Source organism: Vombatus ursinus, unplaced genomic scaffold (assembly GCF_900497805.2).
Source record: "Vombatus ursinus unplaced genomic scaffold, bare-nosed wombat genome assembly UNPS02014774.1, whole genome shotgun sequence".
Lineage (NCBI taxonomy): Eukaryota > Metazoa > Chordata > Mammalia > Diprotodontia > Vombatidae > Vombatus > Vombatus ursinus.
The window spans coordinates 4,916,242-4,933,868 of record NW_020954552.1 but is presented as its reverse complement, the minus strand read 5'-3'; the positions used below and the strand labels follow the sequence as shown (position 1 = coordinate 4,933,868).

The 17,627-nt window shown below is 36.1% G+C and overlaps 1 protein-coding gene across 1 annotated transcript in view; it reads left to right on the top strand.

Annotated features, from left to right (window-relative positions):
* The window catches only part of ADGRV1 (adhesion G protein-coupled receptor V1), a 645,475-nt gene that overhangs the window by 174,693 nt on the left and 453,155 nt on the right, over positions 1-17,627 (top strand). Inside the window, exons 61-63 of the mRNA XM_027864178.1 lie at positions 7,596-7,731; positions 10,346-11,427; positions 15,422-15,539. Coding sequence (XP_027719979.1) covers positions 7,596-7,731; positions 10,346-11,427; positions 15,422-15,539 — 1,336 coding nt within the window. The remainder of the gene's footprint in view (positions 1-7,595; positions 7,732-10,345; positions 11,428-15,421; positions 15,540-17,627) is intronic.

The following is a 17,627-nucleotide window of genomic DNA, read 5'->3' as shown; positions in this document are numbered from 1 at the left end:
ATATTATGGCCAAATTCCAGTTGTCCCGGGTCAAGGAGAAAATATTGCAGGCAGGCAGAAAGAAACAATTCAAGTATTGTGGAAACACAATCAGGATAACACAATATTTAAAAAAAAGATAAAAAACTAATCAAATAATTTCTTTATAGAGAAAATAAATTTTTTTAAGTCAATAATTAGGGTTCTCCACTATTACAAGATACACTCTAATTCCTAGTGAGTCCTTAAAGTTTTTTTTAAATAGAATTCTAATTGAGTATAGAATTCTATATAGTATGTAGAAATGGTATATATATATGTGTGTGTGTATATATATGTATATATATATCCATTTAAAAATACCTATGTGAAGAGTGACATACTTTTAAATGATGATAATATGGCAGATGTTTTAACATGTACTACAATTATTTTTTTTAAAGCTTTGACATTATTGGGAAGAACATTTGTCATTATTACTTTTCTATTTCTCCCCAACTATCATTTTCTGGGATTCCAGCCATAATGGAGATTCACTAAAGCACTTTATTGTTTTCATCTCTTTATTAAAATTTCACTTTTAATTCCCCAGTGATAGCAAAACTGCAGGAGAATGAGAAGGAAGGTGTGCTTCGTTATTATTTCTCTGCAGGGCAAGACTAGTCATAGCATTGATCTGAATTCTACTATCTTCTGTTGTCATTTTCCTTAAAATTATTGTGGTCATTCCAAAACTATTCTTCATTTTCATTATGACCTCTAGTTATTCTGTCCCTCCCTGTATTCCCACTGCTTCTCCCTCCTTTCCCTTCTTAGTTCATCTTATAATTAACTGCCCTTCATCCTAGAATCCCTAGCCCCTTTATGATTCCACCATTCATATCCTTTCAATCATCAAGCCTGAATTACCTTTACCATATGCTTTCCCAAACTGGTAAGCACTGCTATAGGAAGTCACATGACCCAGATGATTGTGTCCACTGCAAATTCATGTTTTCTGATCTCAGCTGGGCTATTCTCCCCTCCTTCCATTTATTTATCATGTATTTGTCCATTCATTTATTTAATATACATTTATAATCTCTCTCTCCCACTTCCCACTCATTGAACAATTTTTAAAAAAGAAATAAAAACAAAACCTTCATAACAAATGTACATTATCCACTAAAACAAGTTCCCACATTGGCTAAAATGTAGGTCTCATTCTATATCGTAAGTCCTTATCTCTTTAGCCAAAGGTGGGTAGTGTATTTCATCTTCCACACCATGGACTCGTGGTTTATCATTGTATTGATTAATAAAGCCTTTGAAGTTGTTTTTCTTTATAATATTGTTGTCATTTTATAAATTGTTCTCCTAGTTATGCTTATTTTACTCTGTATCAGTTCATACAAGTTTTCCCAGGTTTCTCTGAACTCATCCCTTTCATCCTTTCATAAGAGTATTCCATTACAGTCATTTATCATGCTTTGTTTAGCTGTTTCCTAATGAAGGAGCACTCTCTGAGTTTTTAGGGTTTTTAAAATTTTTATTTATTTAATTTTTAATTTATGGAATAAAACAAGCATTTCCATAACATAATGTAATAAAAAAGATGATTGCACACGAAACTATGAATGTGTTATGGACAACTTACTATTCCTTTTAAATATATAATAAAGTAATCATGTAAATTTCTTTTTCTCCTTTTTTTTCTTCTCTCCCCTCCCTACCCTAGAGATGGCTACCATTAGACACAAATATGTATATATGTGTGTGTATGTGTGTGCATGTATATAAATATGTATTTATATATATATGTATTTATAAAATCAATCTATATATACTTCTGTTTATCAATTCTTTCTCTGGATGCAGATAGTGCCTCCCTTCATATATCCTTTGTAGTTAATTTGAGTATTTATAATAGTCAAAATGACTTACTCAAAGTTGTTTTTAGAACAATATTGTTGTTACTGTATGCAACATTCTCTTGGTTCTGCTCATTTAGGTCTTCATTATTTCATCCAAGTCTATTCATGTTTTTCCAAAATCAATGAAGTCATCACTTCTTATAGCACAGTAGTATTCCATCACAATTATATACTATAGCTTGGTCAACCATTCCCCAATTGATCAACTAAACTACTATAAAAAGAGCTCATATATACATACATATACGCACATATGTGAAATGTTATTTTCCTCTTTCTTTGATATCTTTGGAATATGGACCTAGTTGTGGCCTACTTGAGTCAAAGGTTATGCAGAGTTGAGGGACATTGCAGGGAAGATTCCAAATTGCTTTCCAGAATGGTGGGACCAGCTTAATTTCATGAATCGTACACTAAGTGCCTGTTTTCCATAGCCCTTCCAACATTTTTCATTTTCTTATTTTGTCATCTTTGCCAATTTTGTGTGTGTGGTAGAATATCAGAATTTCTTTAATTTGCATTTCTCTGATTCATAGCAATTTGGAGTATTTCTTTTTCATATGGTTGTTGATAGATTGGATTTCTTTCTTCAAAAACCGCTTGTTCAAATCCTTTGACCATTTAACAATCAAGGAATAACTTTTTGTCTTATAAATAGGAATCACTACTTTATAAATCTTTCATATGAGACCTTCATCACAGAAATTTGCTGCAAAGCTCTTTTCCCAATTACTTGTTTCCATTTTAATTTTAACTTCATTGGTTTTGGGTAAAACCTTTTAATTTTATGTAATCAAAATTGTCCACTTTTTATTCTGTTGTTCCCCTTTCTCCCTTGTTTGGTTAGTCACACTTCACCTATCTGTAGAACTGAAAGGTAATTAATTCCTTGCTAATCTAATTTGCTTATGATGTCATCCTTTATGTCTATGTCATGTATCAATTTGGAGCTTATATTGATATACAGTATAAGATACTTTTCTATACCTGATTTCTGCCAAACTGCTTTCCAATTTTCCAAGCAGTTTTTGTCAGAGAAATTAATCCTTAGTCCAGGAACTCAGGTCTTTGTGTTTATCAAACAATTTGCTATTGTGTTTACTTCCATATGTTGTATACTTACTCTATCCCACTGATCAACCTCTCTATTTTTAGCCACTATCAAATTGTTTTAATGATTACATCTTTATAGAATAAGCAAATATCTGGTACTGAAGGGCTTCCTTCCTTCTCATTTTTTTTTTCTCATTATTACTCTTGAGATTCTTGACCTTTGTTTCTTCCAGATGAATTTTCTTATTAATTTTTACTAGCTCTATAATATAATCCTTTGGTAGTTTTATTGATATCGCACTGAATAAGTAAGTTTATTAAGGTAATAATGTTATGCCTATGATATGGCTTGACCTATCCATTGTCCATTAATCTCTCTCCAATTATTTAGGAGTGGTTATTATTTCTCCAATTGTTGTTTTACAATTGGATTCAAATAGTTTTTGGATGTGTATTAGTAGATAGAATGCCAAATATTTTATAATCTCTGTAGTTATTTGGGATAAAAGTTTTCTTTCTAGCTCTTCCTGCTGGATTTTGTTTTAATATACAAGAATGCTGATAATTTATATTGATTCATTTTATATACTGAAACTTTGCTGAATTTATTGTTTATTGTTTCAGTTAATTTTTAGTTGACTCTGTTGAGCTCTACATACCCCATTATATTACCTGCAAAAGATGATAATTTTGTTTCCTTTTTGCCTGTGATTATTTCCTCTATTTCTCTTTCTTGTTTTATTACTCCAGCTAGCATTTCTAGATCTGTGCTAAATAGTGGTGATAATGGGCATCCTTGCTTTATCTCTGTTCCTATTGGGAAGGCCTCTAACTTTTCTCCATTACTTTGTTTGTTCTTGGTATTATTTACTGTATTAAGGAATGGTCCACTTATTGCTATACTTTCTAGCATTTTTAAACAAAAACAAATATTAGGTTTTTGTCAAAAGACTTTTCAGCATCTATTCATATAATATGTGGTTTTTAAAATTATTTATATAGTTTATTATATTTATAGTCTTCCTTATGTTTATCCAACCCTGTATTCCTGGTATAGTCAACCTTGTTATTGCATATAATCTTTCTTATATGCTATCACAGCCCTTTTGCTAATATAGGTCCCTCCTTCTGTAGAAATTGTTTGGCCATGTGTCTTGCTGTGGTTCAGGCCCATTCTGCCTAGATGCTACTTTAGGGCCTTTTGTTCTTCTCTAATTGATTCTCTGTCATGATACTTATAAAGGATGTTCCAAACCATTTTTCTTTCTTTTTTTTTTAAATTAGTTTATTTTGAATTATCAACAATCACTTCCATAAGCTTTTGAGTTTTAAATTTTTTTCCTCCTCCCAACCTCCCTCCCCTAGACGGCATGCAATCTGATATAGGTTATACATATACATTCCTATTAAACATATTTTCATATTAGTGATGTTGTAAGTAAGAATTAGAACCAATAGGAGGAACCACCGGAAAGAGGAAACAAAACACAACAGAAGAAAAAAAAGTAGCAAGTAGTATGCTTCGATCTGCATTCAAACTCCATAGTTCTTTCTTCTTTGTGGATAGCATTTTCCATCAAGAGGCCTTTGGAGATGTCTTAGATCCTTGTATTGCTGAGAAGTGTTGTTTATCAATATTAATCATCTCATAATGTGGCTGTTATTGTGTACAACGTTCTCTTGGTTCTGCTCACTTCACTCCGCATCAGACTATGCAAGTCTTTCCAGGTTTTTCTGAAGTCATCCTGTTCATCATTTCTTATACCACAATGGTATTCCACAAACCTTTTTTCTTAATCCCCAATAACCCTAGTACAATTCTATCTTTCAGCAGTTGTGCTTTTTTACTACTTTATTGAGAAAATAAAGGCCATCCATACTCAACTCACTCTTCTCCCTTATTCACTACCTCAGAACCTCTCTAAATAGTTTTCCATTCTCTTTGCCTTTGGTACAATCTCTGAGGAAGGATATCCCTCCTCCTTTCTGTGGCTAATCCCTCTGCTGGTGTTCTTGAGTCTGTCTTCTAGAAACTTTCTCCAGTTATCATTCCAACCATCTATCATTTTCTGTTTATCCATATCTACTGGCTCCTTCTGTGATGTGCTGCTGTCTCACTTATTCTTGACAGGACAAAACAAAACTTTCATTCAATCTTGCCATGCCCTCTAAATCCATCTCTTCTTCCTTTCCCTGCCAGGCTCCCAAAAAGTTGTCTATCCTCACCAGTGACACGTCTTCAAAATGCACTCATTTTCTGGTTTCTTATCCTACTATTTTACTGAAGTTACCAATGATTTCAAGGTCACTAGTGATCTCTTAACTAATAAATCCAATGACCTTCTCTTAGCTAGTATTTGTGTAGTACCTATTATGTGCTAGGCTCTGTGGTAAGAGCTTTACAATTATTATCTCATTTGATCCTCTCAACAACCCTGGGAGTTAAGAGTGATTATTATTACCATTTTATATTTGAGGATACTTAGACAAATAGAGGTTAAGTGACTTGCCCAGAATGACACAGCTAATAAGTCTCTGAGGCTGTATTTGAACTCGGGTCTTCCTGACTCCAGACCCAGGACTGTATCCACTGTGCCATCTTTTGTCCACTTCTTCCTCCTGGATACTCTCCTCTTCCTTAACCTCCCTGATAGATCCCTCTCTCTGAGTTCTCCTTCAGCCTGCCTTACCATCACTATTCTCTCTCCTTAATTTAAATAAGTCCCATGACTTTTATTTATTTATTTATTTTTTGGCTAGGCAGTGGGGTTAAGTGACTTGCCCAGGGTTACATAGCTAGTGTGTGTCAAGTGTCTGAGGCTGGATTTGAACTCTGGTCCTCCTGAATCCAGGGCCAGTGCTCTATCCACTGTGCCACCTAGCTGCCCCAAGTCCTGTGACTTTTAACTGCCTGCTGGATATTTCTATCTGAATGTCCTGGCAACATCTCAAATTCCACATGTTCGAAATGAAGTGTTTTATTCCTCTCTCCCCTCCCTACCCCACCCGAATCCCATTGCTTATAGAGGTCCTTGGTTCAAATCAAGTGGTAATAAAAATAGCATTTTTATTTAATGGTGATAATCTCACATTACAGCAGTGGAGGATGCCTGTTAAAGAGCAGTCTATAGGGAAATCTGACATCACTGAATGCATGCAGAAAGAGGTTTCAAAGAGCCTCATCAGGGAGTCATCATTCAGTCACAATCAACCCTTAGTGACCCCATTTGGAATTTTCTTGGCAAAGATACTGAAATGGTTTGCCATTTCCTTCTCTAATGGATCCATTTTGTCAGGCAGAAGTTAAATGACTTGCCTAGTGTCACATAGCTAGCAAGTGCCTGAGGCTGCATTTGAACTTGATTGTTCCTGATTCCAGGATTAGTGCTCTATCCATTGGCCACTGGCTGCCTCCCTCATCTGAGTAGTATGCAATTTGTTTAGTGCCTGGGCAATTACAGATAAAGACCTTTATCTGGCCAGCCACATTCAAAAGTTGTGGTAACTACCTGGCTTGAGCAGGTGTTGATAATTCTGCTTTCCTCAGTTTCCTGGGGTGCTCAGTGGGCAGAGGAACATAGCCAGGAACTGTTTTCCCACTGAAAGCACTTCTGTCCCTTTATCTGCCCACAGAGGGGCTTGCCTCTGAGAGTGGTCATTCTGCCATGAGGGATTCAACTCCATCTCCCTCTCCTATTGATAACAAGGAAATTAATAAAAACCGTGCTTTCCTTACGCTTGAAAAAGTGAGGCACAAGTATATTTGGATTTGGATTCACTGTAAATTGTATAATTCCTCATTGTGCATTTATAAATATATATATATATATATATATATATGATTTTTTAAAAGATGTTATTTTTAATTTCCTTAGTTGGTAAACTGTGACCAACTATTTCCATGTGTCTGTATCACTCCCCATCCCCACTCACACACACTTGTTTCTCTGTGTGACTTGAAGCTCTGCAGCAAGGGTTCTTAAACCGAGGTCTGTGAACTTGTTTTTTAAATATTTGGACAACTGCATTTCAATATAATTGGCTTCTTTGGCAACCCTGTGTATTTTATTTTATCTACTTAAAAACATTATTCTCGGAAGAATGCCAGACTGCCAAAGGGGCCCATAGTACACAAATAAGTTACAATTCCCTGCTTACAGGCAGTGGGCTAGAGCAGGCTCCAGTTAAGAGCCTTTAAGCTGACTGTTAAATTTTCAGTGTGGGCATTTATACCTTGGAAATCGGCAAATGCTGTAAATCAGTTTGATTATTGCTTTGTTGATTGTCTAGATTTAAAGTTATAGAGAAAATGTTAATAATGAAGGTGTGTCCTGTGTATATTTTTGTTCATTTTTGTCCATGTCTTTTGTTTGTTTTTGTCATCTGTGAATCCTCTATAATGCCTCTGCCAAGTGGGTTGGAGGGAATTCTTACTGGTTTGTTTCTGGGGTTTTTTTTTGATATCTTGAGCACATCACAGTATCATTTTGGCTGTCCATCGGTTGCCTTTAATTCTTGCTGTATGGCTGGCCTCTCTCCTTTCTCAGTTTTACATGTTTTTGATATGTCTCTTCACAATTGTTAATAAGAATTAAATCTTTAATTAAGAACTGACTATCTGCTTCTCTTCATTTTCATATTCTGTTCCAGGTATTCTTACGTTTTCTCATCGTGAGAAAAGTAAGGAAGTTTCATTAGCTACTCGTCCTAGGCCTGGTCGACCAGAGGTATTTATTATTCATTTATCAATAGTGTACAGCAGTACACCTGGAGGAGCTCGACTGAGGTAAATAAAATTAAGACACATATAAACAACTTTAATAGCTCATTATAGATGGATATCAGGAATAAAAATATCTGATGATATATTTAATTTGAATCTATTTTTTTCAAGATAGAAAAAGTTAGAGGTTAGCTTTCCTCGATTCAGAAACACATCTCTCAGTTTTAATATAAGGCAGAAGGAGTGTGTCTTCAAGATGGCTTGTTACCTGAGCTTCTGTAGCATGCACTCTAGTTGTCTCTTCCACACCGTTCACTCTGTTACTTGTGAAGTTCACAATCCTCTGGTTCCAAGGATCTGTACTAGGTACCTGTTTCCAACCCCATTGAGAGAGTTGACAAGTGATCAGAGACAGCACTGTTCTGCTCCTTCTCAAGCGAGAAAATTGGCCTGAGGTTACACCTTCCTCCCCCATCTCCATCATACCAGAGTCTAGAAGTTGCCAACTTGGCATACCACTTTTGAGTGATTGCCAACTCCTAATAGAAAAAGAAATTGGAGACTGAAATATATCTGTCAACTTGAGACGGTTTATTGAAATCAGAAGTGAGCCATAGTGGTAGATTGATTTGAAAATATTGACACCTTTGAGTCCTTGGCAGCTTTGTGAGCACCAAACTGGATTTTAAAACCTATTAATCTGGCTGGCTTATAATTTTATTTTTAAACTAAAGTCACTACATATGAATGCCACCTCCATGAAAGTCCTCCTCTAATACTTCATTGTAGCATGTATGTAACCCTGGCTCTCTGCTATATCTTTACCTGTAATAAATGACTAAAGTGACTATTAGTCAGTTGTCTACAGTCTCTACCGAGTTGAAAAGTGTCTACAATTTGTTATCCAGTGACCAACCTTACTTAAGTTTGGGGAGGCCAGAACAGGTGTTTTTGTTTTGGGGCTATAGTCACTCCCGAAGATGGTCTGTTAGAGCCTAATAATGAATTGAACCTACAATTGCATGAATTCACATTCCTTTTGAAGCATAGTCTTGCTGAAATGAGGAGAAAAAGTCCATTCACAAATAAACCACAACCTAGAGGAAGCTAGGTGGTACAGTGGTTAGAGTGCTGGGCCCGGGTTCAGGAATACCTAAGTTCAAATCTGGCCTCAGACACTTACTAGCAATGTAAACCTGGGCACGTGAATTAATTCTATTTGCCTCAGTTTCCTCATCTGTAAAAAGAGCTGTTTTAGAAAATGGCAAACCACCCCAGTACCTTTGCCAAGAAAACCTTAAATGAGGTTATAAAGAGTCTAAAATGACTGAACAACAACAACAAAGGAATGTAAACTCACTATGAGAGAGGTATAAGAGAAACCGAAACATTATGTTATCTCTACTTGATAATGAGCACAATCAAAGGAACATTAAACCCCATTTAAAGGGAATCGTGACATATTCAGACTGGTAGCATGGTTTCCACAAATTAGAAAGGCAGAGAAACAGCCAAATTGGTATTCACTGCCAACAATCCTGATAATTTTTAATGACTCTAAATATTTTATGAATTTAGGCAAGGACAATCTCAGGGGTTTTTTTTGCCTCTAAAGCCTATAATACTGTGACTCTGTGAACCTCTTCATGGTATTTACCTATAGACCATAACATGCATAGTTTATACACATTACAAAGTAAAAATACACAGTAAGGGGTTCATTCTTTGTGGGATCTTATTAGGAAGCCACAGTTACCAAGACTGTTTCATTACTATCTATTGTGAGGTGCACTATCTATATTTTAGTGCATTTACATTGTTTAATATTTCATTTTCAGAGTGCTTTATGTTTTGATGAAAAATAATAAAATATGGACAGTGCATATAGATTTTTAAAAATAGAACTGAACCTGATTACCTTCCTTTTTCTTATCTGTGGAGGGTGACAATGGGCTTAAGTAAATGTACTTGGGCATTTTTGTTATTTAGTCTGACTCTTTGTGACCCCTTTTGAAGTTTTCTTGGCAAAGATACTGAAGTGATTTGCCATTTCCTTCTCTAGCTCATTTTACAGATGAGGAACTGAGGCAAACAAGGTTAAGTGACTTGCCCAGGGTCCCACTGCTAGTAAATGTCTCAAGAAGATGAGTCTTCCTTATTCCAGGCCTGGCACTTATCTACTGTGCCACATAGTTGGTATGCTTGGCATACCAGGCATATTTATAGACAAGGGGATAAGTGGAGAGAATATGGTTTCATATTGTATATGTGTTGTGGTTCTTCATTTGCCTGAAGCATACATGGCTCTTCTGGACATAGAATCCAAAGGGACAGGGAAGTATTTTATAGGACATTTTGCCTATTTATATCTAGATTCTCAAAAAGCACATGTGAATGCAGCCTTCCTGATGGGTATCATATCAATTATCCTTTCAGCTAAGGCCTCATTGTCCTCCATCCCAACCAAAGTCACTCATGTTCTGGAAAATCGATGCATATTCTTCGTTCTAGAATGTTAAGGGCATTAGCCTCATCAACCAATATGTAGGGTTTTTACTATTTCGAAGAGATCATGTCAATTTTAAGAAACATATGCATGAAAGGTTAATCTTTTCTGAAGAGCTTGTATTTCTTAACTAATGCAACCTTTGATGGGGGCGGTGTTATTCCTTTTCAGACCAGGATTGACTGTGGCTAAAATCGAACCAATGGGAATCTTTCAGTTTTCCCTTATCTCAAGAGATATCATAATATCAGAAGATGCACAGATGGTTAGTTTGAGTGTACAGAGATTGTTTGGTTTCCATGGTGACTTTGCTAAAGTGACCTATCAGACTACAGCAGGAAGTGCAAAACCTCTGGAAAATTTTGGACCCATTCAGAATGGAGAACTGATATTTAAAAAATTACAGACTGATATTGATTTTGAAATCACTATCATTGACAATCAGCTTCCTGAGATGGCAAAAGTTTTTTATGTCAATCTGACTTCTGTTGAAATTAAAGGTTTGCAACAGCTTGATGCTAATTGGAAACCACGCTTAAATCCAGATTTCAGTGTTGCAGTTATTACTATATTGGACAATGATGACCTAAGTGTGATTGATGCTGCTGTCCCTGTAACAACTACTGCTTTCCCTAACACTACTGATGCTGTTGTTGCATCTCACACAGTTGTCATGCCTCCTGAAACCATCAAGACTACTGCCATTCCCCAGACAACTGAAATTGTTACCTTTGTTCCTGAAACAACTGGCATTGTCATTCTCACGAATGGAGCAATTGTGCCTGAGAAACCTGATATCGTCACTGTAACTGATGCCTCTGTGAAAGGAATATTTAGTCTGGGGCCACCTATCATTTATGTTGAAGAAGATATAAAGGATGACACACTTGCTACTATAGAAATTCTTGTTAGAAGGACGAGTGGGTTCACCGGTAATGTCAGTGTAACCATTAAAACCTATGGGGGAATAAGTGCTCAGAGACAAACTGGTGAATTTCCTTTTCAAGATGCCTATGGAATTTCTAACCTTTCATGGGCCAATGAAGGAGAAGATTTTATAGAGCATTCTTTCACTCTTATGTTTCTGGATGGAGAAAGAGAAAATAAAGTATATGTTCAAATCTTGGATGATGATGAGCCAGAAGGACAAGAATTCTTTTATGTTTTTCTCACCAACCCTCAGGGTGGAGCCCAAATTATAAAAGGAAGGGATGACATTGGATTTGCAGCTTTTGCAACCATAATTATTAAAGGTATTTTTGTCATTGTTGTTTGATAGGTGATGGTGAAAGAATGAGCTATGCTAGTATAGAATTTGGTACAAAAAAGTCTATTTTAAGCTCTTTCTGAGGGAAGCCTCTTGAGGTGCCCAGATAACTTCACAAGCAATTTTTCACCAATAACGTGAATGCTCATATCGTTAAGTACAGCTCCAGCGGAATATTTAATGTGTACACTAATCCCAGAGTCATTCACATACCCTATGGCATATAAATAATAGATCTGGACAAAATCTTGTATTACTTGTTTACCTTCCTCTTTCTAGATGGAGTCAAACAATTTCAGGTAACCTATATTGTTTTAATGATTCCTCCTTCCTTCTTCTACTTGACACCCTCCAAAGAGAATTAAAACTGACATGCTTTCTCAGCATCCCATTCCAAAGCTAACTGTTACTAGTTACTGTCAGGAAATTTTTTTTTTTTACATAAATCCTTATGAGATTCATAATGAATGTAAAATCATGTCTGAAATTACTTCCTCCAATTTGTTATTTGTGATAATATTATTTTGTGATAATGAACATGTTATATGTTCAGTGTACTGTGGTACACTGCAAAAATCTAGGGATTCAAAAATCTAATAATAAGAGAGATTCCCTCTCTTGTCCTCGAGGAGCTTACAGTAGAGGGTGGAAGATAAGAATATTCTGATAACTGTAATACACTTTGAGATGATAGTCTCCAAGTTCTCTTGGTTCTTTAAGACTATTAGTTTTAGAGAATTAAGTAGCCTACATTTATAGTGATGATGTTTTTTTATGGGGAGATTCTTACACCATGGAAATCATAGGTACAGACCAAAAATTATATAGTATGATATGGACCCTATTAAAAAATCTCTCTATTATGTATGTGTACACACACACACACACATACCCCACACATGTATGTATATATCAGTCACATACTGTGATTGATTATTAGATGTTTATTATTAATTTATTTATTAATATCATTATTAGATGATTATTAGATTGATATATTAGAGCATAGTAGGGTAGTGCATAGAGAGCTGACCTTGATGTCACAAAGACCAAGTAAGTTTGGCATCTTACTATACTAGTTGTGTGATCCTTGCCAAGTCATTTAACCTCTTGGTGTCCCAGGTAACTCTCTACAACTATATAATAAGGTATCAAATTATATTGATCAGGAAGTTTATTTGCCTAGAAGTTTCCTATATTAATGAAATCAAAATTCTGTATCACCCTAAAATGTTTAATATAACACATATAGATATGCAATAGTAAATATTTATCAACCAGACTCTCTGAGGGAAAAAAAAGTATGCATGCAAACTTTTAAGTCTAATCTGCGTTAGACTTTCTTAAGTCTAGACAATCACTAAACAACAAATCAAGCCCTGATTTGTAGCTGTTGCTTATTTCCGAAGTGAAAGTGCTTACGCTGAAAATTTAATAATCAGCTCTCAAGACAGTTAAACTTGGCTCCAGAACACGCCTGAACACATTTTAGTGTAATAAGCCCAACCAATCAATTAATCATTAAAAATTTATTAAGTGCCTATTATGTTCCAAGCACTGTGCTAAGCATTAGTAATACAAAAAGAGTCCAAAGATAGTCTCTGACCTCCAGGAATTTATAATCTAATGGGGGAGACAATGTGTAAACAAATATATACCAAGTGAGCTATATAGAGAAAAAATAGGAAATAATTAAAAGAAGGGAGGCACTGGAATTAAGAGGGGTAGGGAAGACTTCTTACACAAGGTGGGATTTAGTTAGGACTTGAAGGAAGCCAGGGACTTCAGTAGAGGAAGGAGAGCATTCCAGGCATTGGGGACAGTTAGAGAATGCCTGGAGCTGAGAGTTTGTGAAAAAGTCAGGAGTCTAGTGTCATTGGATCAGAGAGGGAGGAAGGTATAAGAAGACTGGAAAGGTAGGAGGACGGCTAGGATATGAAGGTCTTTGAATGTCAAAAAGAACATTTTGTGTTTGCTCCTGGAGGCAATAAAGTTGGAAGCCACTAGAGTTTATTGAGCAGGGGAATAACATAGTTGGACCTGAGCTTTATGACAATCACTTTAGTGACTGAAAGAGGATGGATTGGAGTGGAGAGAGACTCATGAGGTAATGAGGGCCTGTACTGGAGAGGTGGCAGAGTCAGAGGAAAGAAGAGGGTGTATTCAAGAGATGTTGCAAAAATGAAATCAGTAGACCTTGGCAACAGCTTGTATATGAGGAGTGAGAGATAATGAGGAATCCGGGAGAGGTCCAAACATTGGAGGAGAAAGAGATCATTTTTATCAGGAAAAGGTAGGGATATATTTATTCATGGAAGAACAGGTAACTGGGCTAGTTCTTAAAAAGGGAAAGACTGCACCAGGGGGAGATGTAGGGGACAGCAGTTCAGGTATGGGAAGTATAATGTATACAGTAATATTTGTATATAGATACCAGGAAAGGAAAAATAGGATCAAATAATTGTGAGCAGCCCATTCTGCCTAGGATAAAGAAGGTGGGAAGGGAAGTAGTATAAAGTTAGGATAGGAAGAGAGAGTGGCCCCAGTCTGTGCAGGGCTTTGAATGCTAGACTCAGCAGTTTGTATTTTATGCTACAGGTGGTGAAGAACCACTGACAGTTTTTGAGCATGTGTGGGACGTGGTCAGACATGTGTTTTTGGGAAGACCAGTTTGGTTGTGGTGCAAAGGCAGGATTGCAGAGGAATAGGAATGGAGTTAGGGAGATCCATTGGAAGAAGGGTATTTATTTATGCATGCATGCATGCATGCATGCTTTTTTGGTGAAGCAATTGGGGTTAAGTGACTTGCCCAGGGTCACATAGCTAGTAAGTGTCAAGTGTCTGAGGCTGGATTTGAACTCAGGTCCTCCAGACTCCAAGGCCAGAGCTCTATCCACTGTGCCACCTAGCTGTCTCAAGAAGGGTATTTATTACAGTAGTCCAGGAGAGATGTAATGAGGGCCGAATATAGGAGAGAAGTAGAGGAAATGGAAAGGAGAAGCATGGGAAGGAAGAGATGTTGGGGAGGTAGAATCAATGGGACTTACTTGTAAACTTTGGGTGGGATGGGGTGGGTAGCAAGAGTCAAAGATGACCCTGACTTACAAACCTTGGTGACTGGGTAATGTACATACTCTTAGGAGAAATAGGGAAGCAGGGAAGAGGAATAGGATTTAGGTAGGGAATGATGAGTTCTGTTTTGCAGATGTTGAATGTGAGGCGATGACAGGACACAGAGGATATGAGACTGGTGTTCAGTACAGAGTTTAGGGTTAGAGACTGAAATCTGAAATTATGTGCATAGAGATGATAATGGAAGTGGTGGGGGTGACAGCTGTTATTGTCTACTCTATATCTTCTTGTTTCTTGGCATAAATAACCTAATTGTGTAGAAATTTTCCCAGTTTGGTGAAATCTCTTAGCGTGATTGTGTTCTAATGACAGAACCTTTCAGAACCCAAGGTCATGTGTCATGATTTATATCTCTACAATTTACTTTTCTGCTGCATAAATTTATTATGCCATACTTATCCTTACAGGAATTAATTACATTTTAACTGATTATTTGCCCAATTTATTTAGTTCAAATTCTGTTCTGTAACATTTTCACTGTGTTCTATGCCTACTGGCTTAGTGATATTTAGAGACCTAAACAGAGTATACTATCCATGTTAAAGAATGAAATGAGTTATAATTGGCCTACAAATTAATATTTGTACCATTTATTATGCCTCTCTGCCCATCAACCCAATTAGACATTGCAAGAAGAAAGCAAAATCAACTCCATCTCCATCTCCATGTGATCCCTCTTTCCATGATCTCCTTGATTTAAATTCCAATTGAAGCCCTTTGAATAGGCTGCCCCCTCTAACCTGTGACTTGTGTCACTGATTTCATTATCCACGTTGAGTGGATGAGTGGTGGATTGAACATATTTCCTAAATACACACGTATCATTACAATGTATAATTTACTTTCAGGGAGTGATCTTCAGAATGGTATTGTAGGATTCACTGAGGATTCACAAAGTGGACTGGACCTGGATGAAAACTCTGATAAAAGAAATGTCTACCTTGCTGTCATAAGGCAACCAAACAGGTACAGATGTATATTAGGAGGATATAACATCTTGTTTCCCCATTCAGGGTCTAATACATTTTGATTAAAACAGAGGAGGCAGAATAAAATATTAGAGGAGAGATTGTCATGTAATTTTATAATGTCCCAAACATTTATGTGCTGTTTCTTTTATGTAATTTAACATCTTTGCATTACTTTATACATTTTAAGTAGGATTTACTTGGTCAATACCTTGATAGAACCAGGCAAATCAAAGATCTAATTTGTTTCTTCTCTGTAAGAAATAAAGTTTTCTTTATTATTTTGGTGTATGTAGCATTCTGTGTTTCTTGTCAACAGCATCTTTGAAAGTTTAGGTCACTTTTATTAGTACAATCTCTCCCTTGTACCTGTCTTAACATGTTTCATATGAAACTAGATTCATGAGTTGTTGCTGTGTTCCAAGGGAGAATGAGATAAAGAAAATGGACTTTTAATTTTGAAATGAATGCTTGTTTTCTGAGCAGTTTTATGGTTTGGATTTTAACTGCTGTCATTGGATCCCTTTTTTACCTGATTCTCTGAATGGAATAGAATTCTAGAGTCTTAGAATTAGGAGTCTCACATGTCACCTAGGCCAACTCTTACCTGATCAGGAGCTTCTAATACAGCAGAGGTGTCGGACATTTCGACCTGCACATCGCATGTGGCCCACAACATTCCTGTCTTCAGCCCAAACCAAATTAAAATGTAATTGAGAAATGTTTAACACAACAAATAAAAATACAGTAAAACAGATAATATACATCTATGTCAATAGAGTTTGACATCATTATTCTACAGCATCACCAACACTTAACTATGCTTGATGTTTTCTAGTGATGATGAATTCATTCCCTTCTGAGATAGCCCATTCCTCTTTTGGACAGCTCTAATAATTAGATAGGGCAGCTAGGTGGCATGGTGCATAGAGTGCTGGATCTGAGATCAGGAAGACCTGAGTTCAAATCCAGCGTCAGATCACTTGTGTGGCCCTGGGCAAGTCATTTAACCCTGTTTCCTTCCATTTCCTTGTGTGTAAAATGAGCTAGAGAAAGAAATGGCAAATCACTCCAGTACCTTTGCCAAGAAAACCCCAGAAGGGGTCATAAAAAGTTAGACATGACTATAAATAACTAAACAACAACAACAGAATAATTAGATTTTTCCCTTTGTCAGGTTGAATGTCCCCATGCGTCTTCATACTAAGTTGAAATCAGTCCCTCAGCAACTTCTGCTGCTCTCTGGGGCCAAGGAAATCATCTGTCCTCTACATTGTTATACTAATATATAGTGAACATTTCAATTTCTTCGTCTGCTCATCTCTAGCCTGAACATTTGACTGTGAGCTCCTTGAGAACAGGAAGTAGTTTTTTTTTTTAATCTTTTTTTCCTCTTGTATCCCTAGTGCTCAGCACCATGTCTAGAACATCATAGATGCTTGATAAATTCTAGTTGACTAACTGAATATCCCCATTTTGTTCAGTCTGTCCTGGTATGAGATGTTCTACAGTCATTACATCATTATGTTTGTCCTCTTCTAAGCAGACTGCCCCTTGTCTATGTGCTTTCTCAAATACAGTGCCCAGAATAGTCATATCTATCTATCTGTCTATCTATCTATACATATATAAAACATATTTATTTAGAACTTATAGAATTTATAGAACATATGTAATATAGTATATAATTTATATATCTATAATTTAATAATATATAATTTAATTAGCTCTTTTTATTTTCTTTTGAAAGCATTTCTGTGTATCTGTATTTTATTTCCAACTCTGTATTAAACTAGCATTGTGACCTTGGGCAGATCATTTTTTTTTCTGGGTTTTAATTTTTCATGTATAAAATGATGAAGCTGAGCGAGATAATGTTGAAGGTAACTTCTACGCTAAAAAAAAAAAATCACAGTGTAGCAGAAAAAACAGTGGATGAGTTAAAACAAACAACCAGAAAACTTTTACTCTGATCCTAGTTCTCTTATCAGCTAACTATAAGACCTTATGCAAATCACCTAATGTCCCCAAGTCTCAAGTTTTTTGTCTGTGAAATGGGTATAAGTATCTTACTTTTTCACAGGGT